This window comes from Styela clava, chromosome 11, assembly GCF_964204865.1.
Source record: "Styela clava chromosome 11, kaStyClav1.hap1.2, whole genome shotgun sequence".
NCBI lineage: Eukaryota > Metazoa > Chordata > Ascidiacea > Stolidobranchia > Styelidae > Styela > Styela clava.
Window position 1 is genome coordinate 6,709,076 of NC_135260.1, and position 14,483 is coordinate 6,723,558.

The following is a 14,483-nucleotide window of genomic DNA, read 5'->3' on the forward strand; positions in this document are numbered from 1 at the left end:
CGAACAAAATTAGTTACCTCCATATTGGTACACACACTTCTGGAGCGCCAATTTTCATACTATTTCTTATTTTTAAACAATTTTAAAATTTGATATTTCTAGGGAATATGATGTGAAGAATTGATTTTCTATTAGGAATTTCCATAGTGACTAAAATATTTGAATCGACCCACATTGGTTATATTTGATATAGTAAATTCTTGATTTGAGGGATTATATAGACAGCTCTCATCTAGAAAGTTGTCATAATAAGCAGTTAATGGTCAGACTAAATATAAACTTCATTAATTCCTGACACAGAAAAAAAAAATAATATAGGGTGTCCATAAGTCTTTATTTTTTTTTTAAAATTGAAGATGTAATTAATCGATACCATATATTGTTTTGGCCCTCACAGATGTATTAAATGAAGTAAAAAAATACTTGAACAATTTCTGATTAAAAAACAACAAACCTGGTTACGATATATTGAGAACCGACTTCCTAACAAAACTAAAATTGTAAAGGGACTTTATGGACACCCTGTATTATGTGCATAAATATATAAGCAGAGAAACGAATACATTCTGCGGTGAGAATATATACTGTATTCGTTTTCATTTGAAATATATTAAATATTTCATATTTAAAATATATTCATGTTCGATCTTGGTTGTCCCTATTTGTCTTTATTGGCGAGGAAATGAGAATTCATGATCAGTTTCACAAAAGAATTTTTATTGCATAACATAAAATAGGTGGAAAGAAAAAGTAAATTTTATTTAATATTTATCCAAATGGACAATTGTCATAAATCTGCAAACAGACAAGAATAAAGTAAATAAATTGATTGAAAAAGCATTGACTCCTTAACCAGAAAAAAAATGGCTCATCAAACATGTAGCGAAAATGAGCTCATTTTGACTGGCAAAGAAAAAATGCGATAAAATCCAAAGTCAGGTTCCACTTACCTAATTGACCTCCTTTTAAAGGTAAAATTTACCCACAAAATTATGGATGAGATGTTATCTAAAGTACCTCACACATTACATGCATTAACTTATTGACTGATTATATTTGATGTAAATACAATTAGTTCAAGAAGGTTATGCTTATGTAGTTATAATAATGATTGATGTGTTTTTCAAAAACCCACACGTTTGTCGTGGAAGTTGCAGTTATGTTTATATTCTGAGTGGGAGCGTTTTTTTATGTTATAAATAAATAAATTAATATTATAGACTACTTTCAGAAATTTATTTAATAATTAATTTAATAATAAGTTTGTACTATCCTATTTGTAAACAGGATATCATATATTTTTGAATATATTGGCTACTGAATTTATTCCAAATCACGCCCAGAAACTATTATGAAGTAAAAAGGTTTGTGCTGAGAAGTCTAGTGCGCATATTTTAAAAAACTATATACCGAGTGATCGGGCCATTTTGTTTGTTTTAATTGTGGCCAAAAAGTACAGGTAATTCATGCTTTAATTCAGTAAAAGCTTGATAATACCTTTTTTATTTTTTTCAAACTCTATTGTCTACTACTGATGATAATTTATTTTAATTTTCACTGAATATCCATAATAAATCCCAAGATCAGCGGTTCCCAACTGGGAGAGGGGGGGGGGGGCAGTTGGAGGAGGCCACAATACTACAAGGAACACAAGGAAACTCCCCGTTCTTCCTAGTTTCATTGCTTGATAAGGTTATTTCAGTTGGTGTTTTCACTTTGTTGAGCATCAATTGTTTGAACATAATGGGATTTGGAATATATTGATCAAAATAACAGTACAGATCTACCACTGGAATGATAAATGGAGGGGTCATGCCCATGATAACATCTTCCGGAAGTGGAGCCAGGTAGCCCATAAGAGGTTGGGAACCACTGTCCTAGATGATTTATTAAAATTGAAACCATTTCTGAAGTTTCAAATGTTGGGACTTACTGTTTTATTTAGAAGTAATTTAAATAGAGTACATGAATTGTAGATAAAAATCCTACCCCATCCTGTCAATGTAAATCTCCACAGATATTTTTTATCGGAGAAGAAGGCAACGAAGATCAGACTATGAAGATATAAAGCTTCGACCAAGATCCAGTAATAATTTGTTGCAACGAAATAATGAAATAAAGTCATCACAATTTTGCAGCCGACCTAAATTAAGAAGATAAAAAGTTATTGTGTAAAGTCGTGAAGATGACAAAATTTTGATTTGGCAAATTTGAATGCACACGTTTTATACCATAACGTCAACCACATTCATAGCCAGATTAGGATTAGGACATAATTTTATTCCGATTTCCCTAATTATATTTCTATTACGAGTTTGGGGACTGTCTGTGTTAGCCAAGTGAATATACCCTCTGCCTATAGGTTTCAGTCACTTTACACAACTTGATGTAAAGTAGGCGAACAAAATTAGTTACCTTCATATTGGTACACACTCCTCTGGAGCGCCAAAATTAGAACTAAAACTGTAGAATTCCATGCTAGAAAATTTACCATATGTTAAGATGTTGTACTGGCATATCAAATACGATAAAACAAAGTTAAAAAAAATACAAAAAAACGCAAGTAAAAAAGCATGCCTCTTCCATATCATATTGCGTGACCTGTCGTCTCCCATGTCGGCAAGTTTTGAAATGCACAATATTATGACATGACATTAAATTTAATATGGGCTGACTACACACTTTTATAACGCAAAAAAAATTGAAGAAAATAGTGTAAACTTATAACAAAAAAATATAAATAAAAAAAAATTATGAATCTTCATAAAAGATCTAACTCCTACTTTATAAGTGTGTCCTCCTGGTGAATCCACCCTGTCCCATAGTTCTTCAAGTGATGTTTCACTAGTCTGGGTTTGAATATCAAATATACCAGCACCAATGAACAGGACTTGATCTTTAACGAATATTACAATGGCACGAAGCATGAATGAAGCAAACAGGTGCATGTGAATATAGTTTCGAGTGCAGTGAAGACGTCTGTTCAAAAATGGAATCAAATATAATTAGGATATTTATATTTGTCCCGGAAAAGTCGAGAAAACAGCTCAAACGGCTTCTCATCCGGTTACCAGTCCATGTCGCGTATGGTATTAGTTAGTCAGTTATTTGTTTTCGAAATATGGACTTGATGGAAGAAGCTGTAACCGACCAGCGGTCATGTGAACCACCCTACGGCGGCGAGGAGTCCAGCAATCCTCTCGCACTAACAATCAAATAAAATAATGATTTTTTTCATTTATTCTAGAAAAGGAAAGCCAATATGACAGCTTAATAATCGTGTGGTGAATCATCCGCTTATCAGTCCATGTGGGCATGATAGTTAACCAGATACTTGTTTAAATGCTTCCCCCATAGGATTGATAACTGCAAACATGTGCAGAGTAAGATAAGGCAAGCACATTCCTAAGCAAGCTAGGTAAGTAAGATAAGGCAAGTACCTTCCCAACGCTTAGCATGCCAGCCGTCAACCTGGTGGGCAGTACAGTGAATAATACTTTCTAATCACATATCTAAGTTCTGAATTATTTGATATATTTTTATTTTTTTTGTACATGAGGTGTGATGTATAAACTTTCTTGGTGTTTCGATTTGAAAAGTTACGTAAAACATTTGTCAAGTACATTTTATTCATCATCGCTGGTCCATTTAAAAAATCTGGTAAATGTCATCTATTTTTCATAATGATATCAACAATAATTGAGATACAGCACAACAATAGCAAGAAAGATATATGATTTGGAAGCAACCCTACATTAAAATCAAAGAGTGGCATAATTGAAGGCCTATTGTCTATTAAAAAAGCCTCTATTATATTATAATTTGTTTTCTTTATATAGTAAACAACCACCCAAGAAAAACTCATTATAAAATTAATTTGAACTTAATGACCTTATTAGACCAGCGTGAATATTCCATTATTATTATTTTGCTTGAATGATTACAATACCCAGAACACACATCAAACTCATGTTGGAGACGACAAGAGAATGATGCAAATACAAGATGAGAGCATTTGAATAATTATTTTTAAATTCCCTACAGGGTTCAGTTTGTCATGTCATTTTTGTCATGAGATAAAAATAGCAATCATATCTTTCCCCAGTGGGATGTTTTGAAACTAGAAAGTGCACCATAACACAGCCAAAACAAATGGATTACTATGACGAGGATTTGCCAATTTTTGTACAAATTGACATACTGGCATGGGTGCAATATATTATGACATTGAGTAACTAATTATATATAATGGGTCCGAGACATAGATATGGGATTATTGGTTAGGTCAGCGATTCCCAAACCCTCTATTGCCAAATTATCAGGAAAAAAACTCATGGCGCACCTACAAGCAAATAAAATTGCTGCCTTCAAATAAAACTCAATTTTCTGAAATGTCTATGCTTTTGTGACGTGTGAAAATGACCTCAATTATATCACATAAAATATACCAAATTCTTATATTAACCATTCAACACCCGGTCAATGAATTTCCACGTGATTGAAATTGAGAAATAAAAGGTTAATAAGAAACGTAACACAATTTCAGGAAGTTGTTGAAAAACTTGTCCAAATTTGAGTTTTACAAAAGCTGTAAATTGTCAAGTGCTGCGTATTTATAGCATATGACAGATAAATTACATGGTCTCAGTATGATGAAATGATTTCAGAATCTTTAAATTGAATTAAAATTCAATTCATTTGACCAAAACAGAATTACGTAATGTAAAATCGCAATTTAACGTTCAAATGAACTTTGAAATTTTTTAAGAAATCAAATTTATTTTGACTTAATTTAATTACGATTAGGCATCGGGAACTAATTGATTTTCTATTTTGATATTTAAAAAAAAAGTTGGTTGATTCAGCCTGTAAGACAACGCACCAAAGTCAAAGTGCCTTCCATTTTCAAATGATAAACAAAGCGTCCAAGATTACTGGAACTTTTGGATATAATTATATACAGAAGTTCAGGTGTAAACAAAAGTAAATAAATTTTCTTTATTTTCGTAAAAGTAAGTAACAAATACACAGGTTCTTTTTTTGGTTCATCATGCATATGTGAGGGTAAATGATATTGACTGGGCTGCATTAGTTTTTATCAAAACAAGACATCCAAGAAAATTTCTAAGCAAAAATAATTTAATATACAAAAAAATACTTTTCAGAACTAAAAAATGACTCACAACTTTAGAGGAAAATTTGACTAAATATTTTTCAAAGTCAGTAGAAATGTATAACAAGATAAGTCATTTAAGTCCATTTTTCACAAAGCATTTGTCTCAAATCCATCATTAAAGACAGAGAAATGGGAAAAAACCCTTAGCTGGTGGCCTTGCTTTTGTGTTTGATTCATTTAATCGATCACCCACTGGGTATGATTTGTAAAGAAAGAAAGAGTTGGTAGGAATAGATCGAAGACAAAAGAAGTCGGACTTATAGTCAAATAGACTCAAACATATTATTGCCTTGATCATAGATTTCTTGGAAAAATAGACAGAATTGATATAAACAAATTGTTTCCCAGAAAATGTAAACCAGGACCAATTAGAGGTTAAACAAGGCGTGTCACAAAATTAGGCAATGATAAGTGTAACAGTTTTTGATGAGATTCTGATATTCACTCTGAACAAGTCTTAGACAAGCATTTTTATAACAACCTAGATTCCTATTTAGGTTGAAAGTGTGATTATTAACAGGATATACGCAACGCATCCATTGAAAAGTTAGAACAAATTGACTGATTGAGCAAATATTTTAATATTTCCTTGGTTCTGATAATTGTTAGATGAATTTTATAATATCAAAGTAGGAATAAAAAAGTTTACTTTTCTCCTAACATACTTTTAAACAAACTTTGATAATGTTTCCTATATGAAATAAGATATGATCTTTCGCAGTTTTATTAACTACGTAAGCTACTCTCATAAAATTTTCATGAAACTAGATATGAAAGATAGGTGCAAAAAGGACTAAATTTTAAGCAAGTAATAATGTAATATACAAAAGAGTAAGGCACAAATATATGGATACAATGGCCAAACGAAGTAGTATCAAATCTTTTGCAGTATCGATAAATAATTTAGAATGACTAATATTTCTATGTAATGACGATTTCATTGGACTAATACGAGCAAACATGTAACATATGCAGATCATGCTTGATCAAAACGAACATATTGTAAAAGTTACTTGACTTGACTATAGTAAAAGACTTGGTGGTGTGAATTGGATGCATTTTTATACAAATACCTGTACTCATTAATAGAGACTTTATAAGGAGAAATTATAAAATTGAAACACGAAAATCCTATGGGTTACTGTAATTTAGCATTACTTAGTCAAATGCTGGATCATTGTACGTCAAACTATTCCAACACTGACACTTCAAATATTCACTAAGTTCCATTATCTAAAAATAGCAAAGTGTCTCCATAAAATTTCTAAGAACATGCCGAATTAGATTTATCTCAATGCAATCTCAATATGGGAGAAACAAATCTATAACACAATATGACGTTGGTTATACTATAATATGTAAACGTAAACAGTTCAATAAGTCAGAGGGTTTGGCATTAATAAAATAATAGGATTAATACGCAGGTCTCTCAAATAGGATTTGGTATCTAATATAAGGAATATTGTGACCAATAGTTATTAAAATTCATTGCGATCATCTTTATTGATATGCATTACAAAAAAGAGAAATGGGCCAGAACAAAAAACGCCACAACATTAATTAATAATGAACATTGGGGTTGGGTTCAGATTCATTAAACTTAAATTAAATGAACAGATCATAAGATTTTATCTTGGTTGTAATGAAAAGCAAATATCAACTCCTAATTTTTAATTTTTTCATTTATACAAAAGCCTGAATCTATTCAAAGAATTTAAATTTATACAATTTCCAAGTTCCAAACTTTAACTCGTAACTAATTAATATGGACAAAGTTATTGATTCAAATCATATCACGATATATTTAGTTCCGTGCCAAAATATCAATAAACTTGACAAAAGGGCATTTACCCATCTCACACACACAAACTATTTTTGTTTAGACAAACACGCCAGAACTCAAAACTAATGAAACAATAATGCTTTCTGTTGGGTGTCAACAATGATCAAGCAGTTAGAGCGTTAGACTGAATAACTGTGTTTTCATTGCAGATTACATCTTGAGTACAAATCCCACGCCCACCTCATCCAGTGCGTAACAAATCGAGTAGTGATTCAAAACTAGGAAGATTTCAGTGCTTTCAAATAATTACATTACAATTCCTTACATATTTCCAGATGTCAGTGACAGCAGATAGTCTTATTCATAGCAAAGGGTCTGCAGAAGCCTGTTAAAATAAAATAAAAATATGCAACCAAATACTTACTGGAAGTAGGCAAGAATGATCATAGCGAATGTGAGAGCTACTAATGAGAATGAGTAGCCAACAGTATAAAGTTGTATCATACTCTTCATATGAGGCTGAAAAATATAAAAAACAAATTAAACAAGGAAATTAACTTTAAAGATGTAATACAGGGATGAATGTTAGTTAGTTTCCTTAAACTCTTCCTTTGCCACATGAGTATGTATCTCAATTTTATTATTCTTTACACTTTTACGTTCATTCATTTAGAATTAATCAAAATTTACTGTTTTTTTTTTAATAAATAAAAATTTAGAAAAAAGATAAATCTACAAAAAATTTCAAAATCTTCTCAGTACTCAGATTTTGAATTTTTTCGGCAATCAAAAAAGCTTATTGTTAATCGAAAAAATCATTCGTCTGCATTCAACTTTGGCAAAGAAGGAATTTAAGAAATAGGGATAAGAACATTTTAATCTCAACCTCGGAATCCCAGATGAGATACAAATTCATGATATTAATATTGACTGTATGTAATTATATAACACTTGGATAAACATATTGAAAATCTATATTATTTGATTTCATATTCATACATAATACCAGTTACATTTCCAAATTATATGGGAATTCAGTATGTGATGCGAAATAGTGTTTATAAATACAATCAAAGTACAAAAACGACTGATACACCCAGCTTATTAATTATTTAACAAAATTATTAGTTATATTAGTATTGATGGCATGCATGGTGTTAAATACAAAAACATTCTCTATCTTATATCGAGCCAATAATGCAAGAAAGAATCTAGATCAAAATAAATTTTCCCACCACAACGATGCAAATGATATTTGAATCCTACAATTTGTGAGCAATGGGGCTGCCATGTTTTTATTGATACATATTGAAAAAAAACTGATAAATCCACAACACAATACCGATATACTGGTAGATCATCCATTTTAATTGAGAAGGAATACACAATTATTTCAGCAAAACGCTGTTACTAGAAATTCAATATGAGCCAGAATATGTTACATGTCATTTGAGAATGTATTGCCAAAACTTAATAAAAAAAATAGAAAATATGATGGAATTTACTTTACAAATAATTTAGAGATTTAAATAACTAATCAAATACAAGCCATGAGAAAAACTTATTGTTAGTATGCTAAACTACATGCAGATACATGCCAGCCATTCACAAAAACCGAAAAAGTGTTATGTGACTCTACCAATGGCAATTCGTAACTGCTACACTACTAATGCAACAAAATAGAACTACGGTATATTTAAGGATGAACATATCCATTTTAAAAACACTAAGATAATCTAAATGACAAGAAATCAAAAGTAAATATCAATATAGTATTTTCATAACTTGTCCACGAAAAAGATGATACAAACTCAATTTGAAACCAATATAACTAGGCTTTAATATAAATAGAATAATGATTAAGTGGTAACTTGTTAACAGCCCTCTATTACCTCGTCTAATTTTTCTTGCAAGTCGACCTCAGGAGGAAGATATTTATAGCAATCACTATAATCTACCCAAGTTTTATTTGCTTCTTTGCTGAAGGCCCACTGGCCACCTTCAACACAATGTCTTATAGCATAGCCTAAATAAGGTGTAGCAAATAAACAGCAGTTTTGCCAAAGGCGCACAATTTGCAGTGCGTAGTTGGAAACAGAAAAGTGTCGCATTTTGAATTGTGAAAATGTGATCGATATTAGTTAAAATAGATTTGTGAAATAAATCAAAAATAATAATTTTATGTGAAGTAAAAAATTTTTTTGGAAAGGTAATAAAAAGTGATGGAGAGCCAAATAATAGTTTGTGTCACCAAGAATATGATAAGATATGACCAGATATCACCACATTAGCAAAATTTGATTGTTAAAAGAAAATGTGCATTTGTCATTATTGGATGAATATTTTGAAAGTTAGTTTAGGAAAGAATTGTGATGAATGAGAGAGAGAGAGAGAGAGAGACCAAACCGTTTCAATGTTGCGTTTTCATCGGCATCCAATGAGTAGATTGGGATTCATCATATTGGTACCGAGGCAGCAGCCAAGTCAATGAGAATGCAAAAAGATAGAGCAAATGAATTATGATGGAAATTTATAATCAGAGGTGTGGGATCATTGGGAAAAAGTGGGATTGGGAAAAATGTCATCAAACTAGCAGTTATATTCAGCAGATATTCTAAAATTCATCTTCATAATTCTTTTTTGATATTCCGAAGTTGCTAGGTGAACCATAATATTTAGGTTCTTTTAAATTGGATATATCAAATATCGAATAAAAATCAGAAATTCACTCTTCGACATTAGTGCATAAAGATGTACCGGTACGAAATTCCACAAATGCTGCGGTATATTGAGAAAGTGCCAACACCATTTTTTCAAATTAGGGATAGGATTTGGGTAGATTGCTTTATATTAATTACTAGCAATTACTACTCATGTATGAATACGATGCAAGAAGGAAATGATATATTTATTAAATTGCTTTAAAAAATCTAAATAAGATTTTTTAACTCCGCTTATTGGAAGTTGAAAATTTATCACCAATTTTCAAATAAAATCAGTGTATAAATTGCTATACAATGATTATTCACCTGAAATGAAAAAGATTTAAAGAACATGAAATTTACACCGTATTATTTATCAAGAATTATTTAACCAAAGTATCTCTAAATTTTATAAAAATCTAGAAGTATGAGAGAAGATTGAGAAGACAAAAATAAATCTGAAGGCATGTGGCTGTAAGGAAAAAATTTTCATTCAAAAAGTTGGCAATGAAAAATGGACACAGTACCTGAAGCATTGATAAATAACTTATCAAGTCATATAAAGAATCTTGACTTGAAAAGTAAAATCACAAACGAAAAATATTTGAATACAAATTTGAAGAAATTTGTAATTTGACACAGGCGATAAGATCTAAGGTGATGTCATGAAGCTTATCTACACCATAGGTTGAAACATTGTGGTATAGTTGACTTGATGGTGTGGTCAAATTGAGGTGTAATTTTATCCATTCAAAATACCACAAATAAAAAAATGCAATGAATTTGGTGATAATACTTTGTAGGTGACTGGCTAAAATAATAGTTCTCATATGAACGAAAAAAGTTAAAATAAAAATAGATGTCTCTGATTTAGCAAATACAATTCGAGATAAAAATTACATGTCAACATGTGTATATTTGAATCAGATATACCATATATTGGATAATTGGGTAAAAATGCCTCATAATAGTTGGCTTAATTATGCTGCTCTAGCAGGGGTGGCCAACACCTCGATCGCGATCAATCAGGTAGTTGATCGCGTCTGATGTTAAGTGAAAATATAACAAACCCCCAAAAAGCGCCTTGAACCAATTTCATGCTGCGCCTGTTGTGTGGCAATTTCATTAATAAAAGCGCCCACAGAGCCGAGCTTATTGGCAGCAGTAGAATTTTTTGTATGTGTGTATGCAGTTTTCTGCGTATTCAGTACTCACTCCTCATTACCGAGCTATTTGGAAGACTTTAGTCGATCGCGGTCGAAAGCAGGTTGGCCAGCCACCCTTTCGCCATAGGATCCATTATAGCAACATTATCATGATATTTTTCAATTCTATTCAGTGAAAAGCATGATAACAAAATGACTATATTGGGGGGAAAGCTCAATAACCCCTAGTATCTTGGCAATGGCCTATTCTTTGACTTGGGTTTTATAACAAGAAAAATAACTTTTATCAGAAAAAAACACTGAATAATGAATAACATTGCAAACTTAAAAATAGGTGTCAGGGTCATGTCAGACATTCATTCTGCCAAATATGAAAATAAACGTTACCATTAATATGGCTATGCAATAAAATTCATTCTACAAGTGCTCACAATCCTTACTCTATTGTGCAAATAATATCATCAGTTAATAAAATGTGCAGTTTGCCAAAACACTAAAATAGTTTTGAAACATGCATACCAATAAATCTGCTGACATGTTTAAATCTGCTGATAAATATCATGATAAACTTGTCATTTAATTGCCATTCTAAAACTTGTTCATAATCAACACATTTTTAGATTGTTTAAATGTCCCTGATCCTACCCTGTGTCACATACTCGTAGATATTTATATGCATGTTTCAGAAACTTCTCAAAATTTAGTTTTATTTACAGTCGTTAATTTAGCTAATATTATTATAGAAAAATTCTTGAATCCTTTTTCTTCTATTAGATCAATACTTTCAAGCTCTTCAAAACAACGTTGATAACGACTTTATTTTCCAAAATTAACTTTGCATTTTCAATTTATTGAGAGCGAAGCACATTCATTCTACTGAATATTAATCATTTAATAATGAATCAAGGATGCGATTATGATATTTCTTGTTACACCGATTCATGTTTTGGGTTATAAACAATATGCCGTTATAGCATCAACATGAAAAGGACTGAGCATTTAGACATTGATGAGCTGTCATTCATTCACTGTCAGTGTACCTTCCAGACAAATACCTTCAATGCTAAATTTTTTCCAAAAACTAAAGGTGTTACTTGTATAAAACTTCATAACTCGCACCAAGCAGCATTTTCGAGCGATAATGCACTTTCGTAAATCTACATAATTCAAATAGACTTTGGCATTCCAGTGATTGTCCTTAATTCAGTGATTGCTCTTTACTGCTCAGTGAGTAATCATGGACCTTTCTTCAAGCAAATTCTCTTAAAGAATAAATAACTTTAGATTTTGTCAAACTGATGCTCGTTCTTTGCATGAATCAAATTTAAAATATGTTATGGCTGGTCGCCATGAGCAGAGAGATAAAACTGAAAGTTTTGGTCCAATAAACATTTCAGTATGAGAAAAATTGTTTCTTTCAGGAAATCATACTGATACATATCAAACAATATTTTTAGAAACTTTTACTCAACACCAAATTAAAAATGATATGCAAATTAGAATATTTTGAATAAAACCGACACACCAAATCACTATCAAGAGATACCAACATCTAGAATGCCCAGTCCTAATGATTCCATAAAAACACACGAATGAAAACAACATTACAAGCTATTGCTATTAATAAATACTGTTCAGTATTGCATGATCATTCGCTACCATAACCACACCTTAGGATGACACACATTTTCAACCATAAATGAGCACAGTAACTTGACTATTATAGCAAAAACAATATTTCATAAAATTTCAAGAAAAGTATAAATAAATTGATTTTAAAATATAAAATGATTTTGGCAAATGATCCTTATCTTTCATAATCCTATTATTCTCTATAGATAAATTTTAAGATGAGAAGCAGATATGAAAAAATTGGTTTTCAAAAACTTTTCAACATCTCTGCAAATAGATTTGTTTCATAAATTATTCAGCTGTTGAAATTTTATATCTGATAAATCAATGCAAAAAATGTAAACTCAACAGGTTTGTGGTTGCATATTGCTAAAACTTACTCAATTTTTCCAGATATCACAACGACTTATCAAAACCATTGAAAACCATAAATATTGTTTTTGCTATAATAGTCTCCCAACAACAACATAGCATACTACACACAATCTTACGCCTGTGGCACCAGCTCGTATTTCATCTTCTATTGCCTGTTTGCTGATCAATGCATCAGTGAAACATCCTTGATAGTCATGCCATGTATTATTCGTTGATGCCATCTTTCTCCATTTACCATTGGTGTCGCAGTATCTTTTTACATATTCTAGTGGAAATCATTACACATAACACCAATGTAAAATATTCGTAGAATTTGGTCAGGACAGTCTTGTATTAGAGTATAAAAAAACATAATCAATAGAGAGGAACTCTCTTGCAAATTTAGAAATATTAGAAATTTTTAGGCGAACAATTTTTCAGTATAGTAAACAGTTAGTATTCAACCTTTGAATAGTTTTACCACTGACCTAAACTGAGCAACTTTTGTTCATGAGCGAGTCAAGTTGAAAACTTTAAATAATAGATAATGTGGGAGAAAGAGTGTATAAAATATAATATGGATGCCAGAATGTAGACACACAGTAAAATTGTAACATAATATGCATATGTGAGTGATTTTGTAATATTTGTCAAAGGTTTTGAGTTTCTTTGATGTGAAAAAATAACTTCACTAATAAATCTATTTATTAATCTGTATCTGTGAATTCGACTCCTGAAAATGCAATTCCAGTTTATGGAAAAACAAATACCTTAGGCCTCACTGGATATACAATAAAAACAAATGGACCTGATCATTTTAATAAATAATACGGCAAAACGAACGATTTTATGTAAGATGAAACTATCGTAATTGTACAACAGTCAACATTGGTATCTGATCATGTTTTTTCCACCTATATACTGTATCACAAGTTGAAATTGCCAATGTAGTACTTTTTTGTCTCATGTTTGAAATTGCATTCAAAATTTTGGCAGCTTTTCCGACTTCCATCCTGTGGGTTTGTTTTGTATATTTCATGACAGTATTTAAAGTAAATTTTCTCGTCTTCTCTAAATAAAATACCCAAATTACCTCAAATTCATGGAATCTAAAAAGCCTCATGTAAATGTTTAATATAGCTGTCTCAAAATTGGATAAAAATGTACATTATAACATGGATGTTTATGTTCATGGGTGGGGGTAAACTTTATACAGAAACCCACAAGGGATAAAAAAGGTTCCTAATAATGATGCAAGTTCTTCATTTATTCTATACCAGAGTTAATTCGTATCCTGTAAATTATTTTGGCGAATTATCTAATTTCAACATCAAGCCAATCTTGCATAATCCTTGTTTGCTCACGAGTGCTTGTATGTAACTTACACAAAACTTACATAAAACAAAATTTATATAGCCTATTGGGTATAAGTTATGTATTGGGTTTAATATTTAAAATCAACTTGAAATACAAGGATATATATCATGATTTTTCTTTATTGCTTAAAAATAATGATAGGTTTTGCAGAATCAGAGCAATCTTTGTTGATATGTTAAATCTCCATTAAAAAAAGTATAAACCGAGCAATTTAGGAGCAAAATAATGTTTTCTTCCAATTTAAGTTCAAAACAGTTACTTATTTGATAAATATTTTGGAGTGATATCTTTGT

At 30.9% G+C, this 14,483-nt stretch overlaps 1 protein-coding gene across 3 annotated transcripts in view; it reads right to left on the minus strand.

Annotated features, from left to right (window-relative positions):
• LOC120348195 (parathyroid hormone 2 receptor-like) overlaps positions 1-14,483 on the minus strand; it is a 35,313-nt gene that overhangs the window by 17,743 nt on the left and 3,087 nt on the right. The window contains exons 3-6 of one of the 3 annotated variants that reach the window (XM_039418322.2): positions 8,852-8,985; positions 7,384-7,478; positions 2,784-2,979; positions 1,990-2,143 (exon numbers count right to left, since the gene is read on the minus strand). In XM_039418322.2, the coding sequence (XP_039274256.2) occupies positions 1,990-2,143; positions 2,784-2,979; positions 7,384-7,478; positions 8,852-8,985 (579 nt within the window). Of the gene's footprint in view, positions 1-1,989; positions 2,144-2,783; positions 2,980-7,383; positions 7,479-8,851; positions 8,986-12,950; positions 13,100-14,483 lie in introns of all 3 variants that reach the window. The other 2 variants (XM_039418321.2, XM_039418323.2) reach the window with 2 other exon arrangements.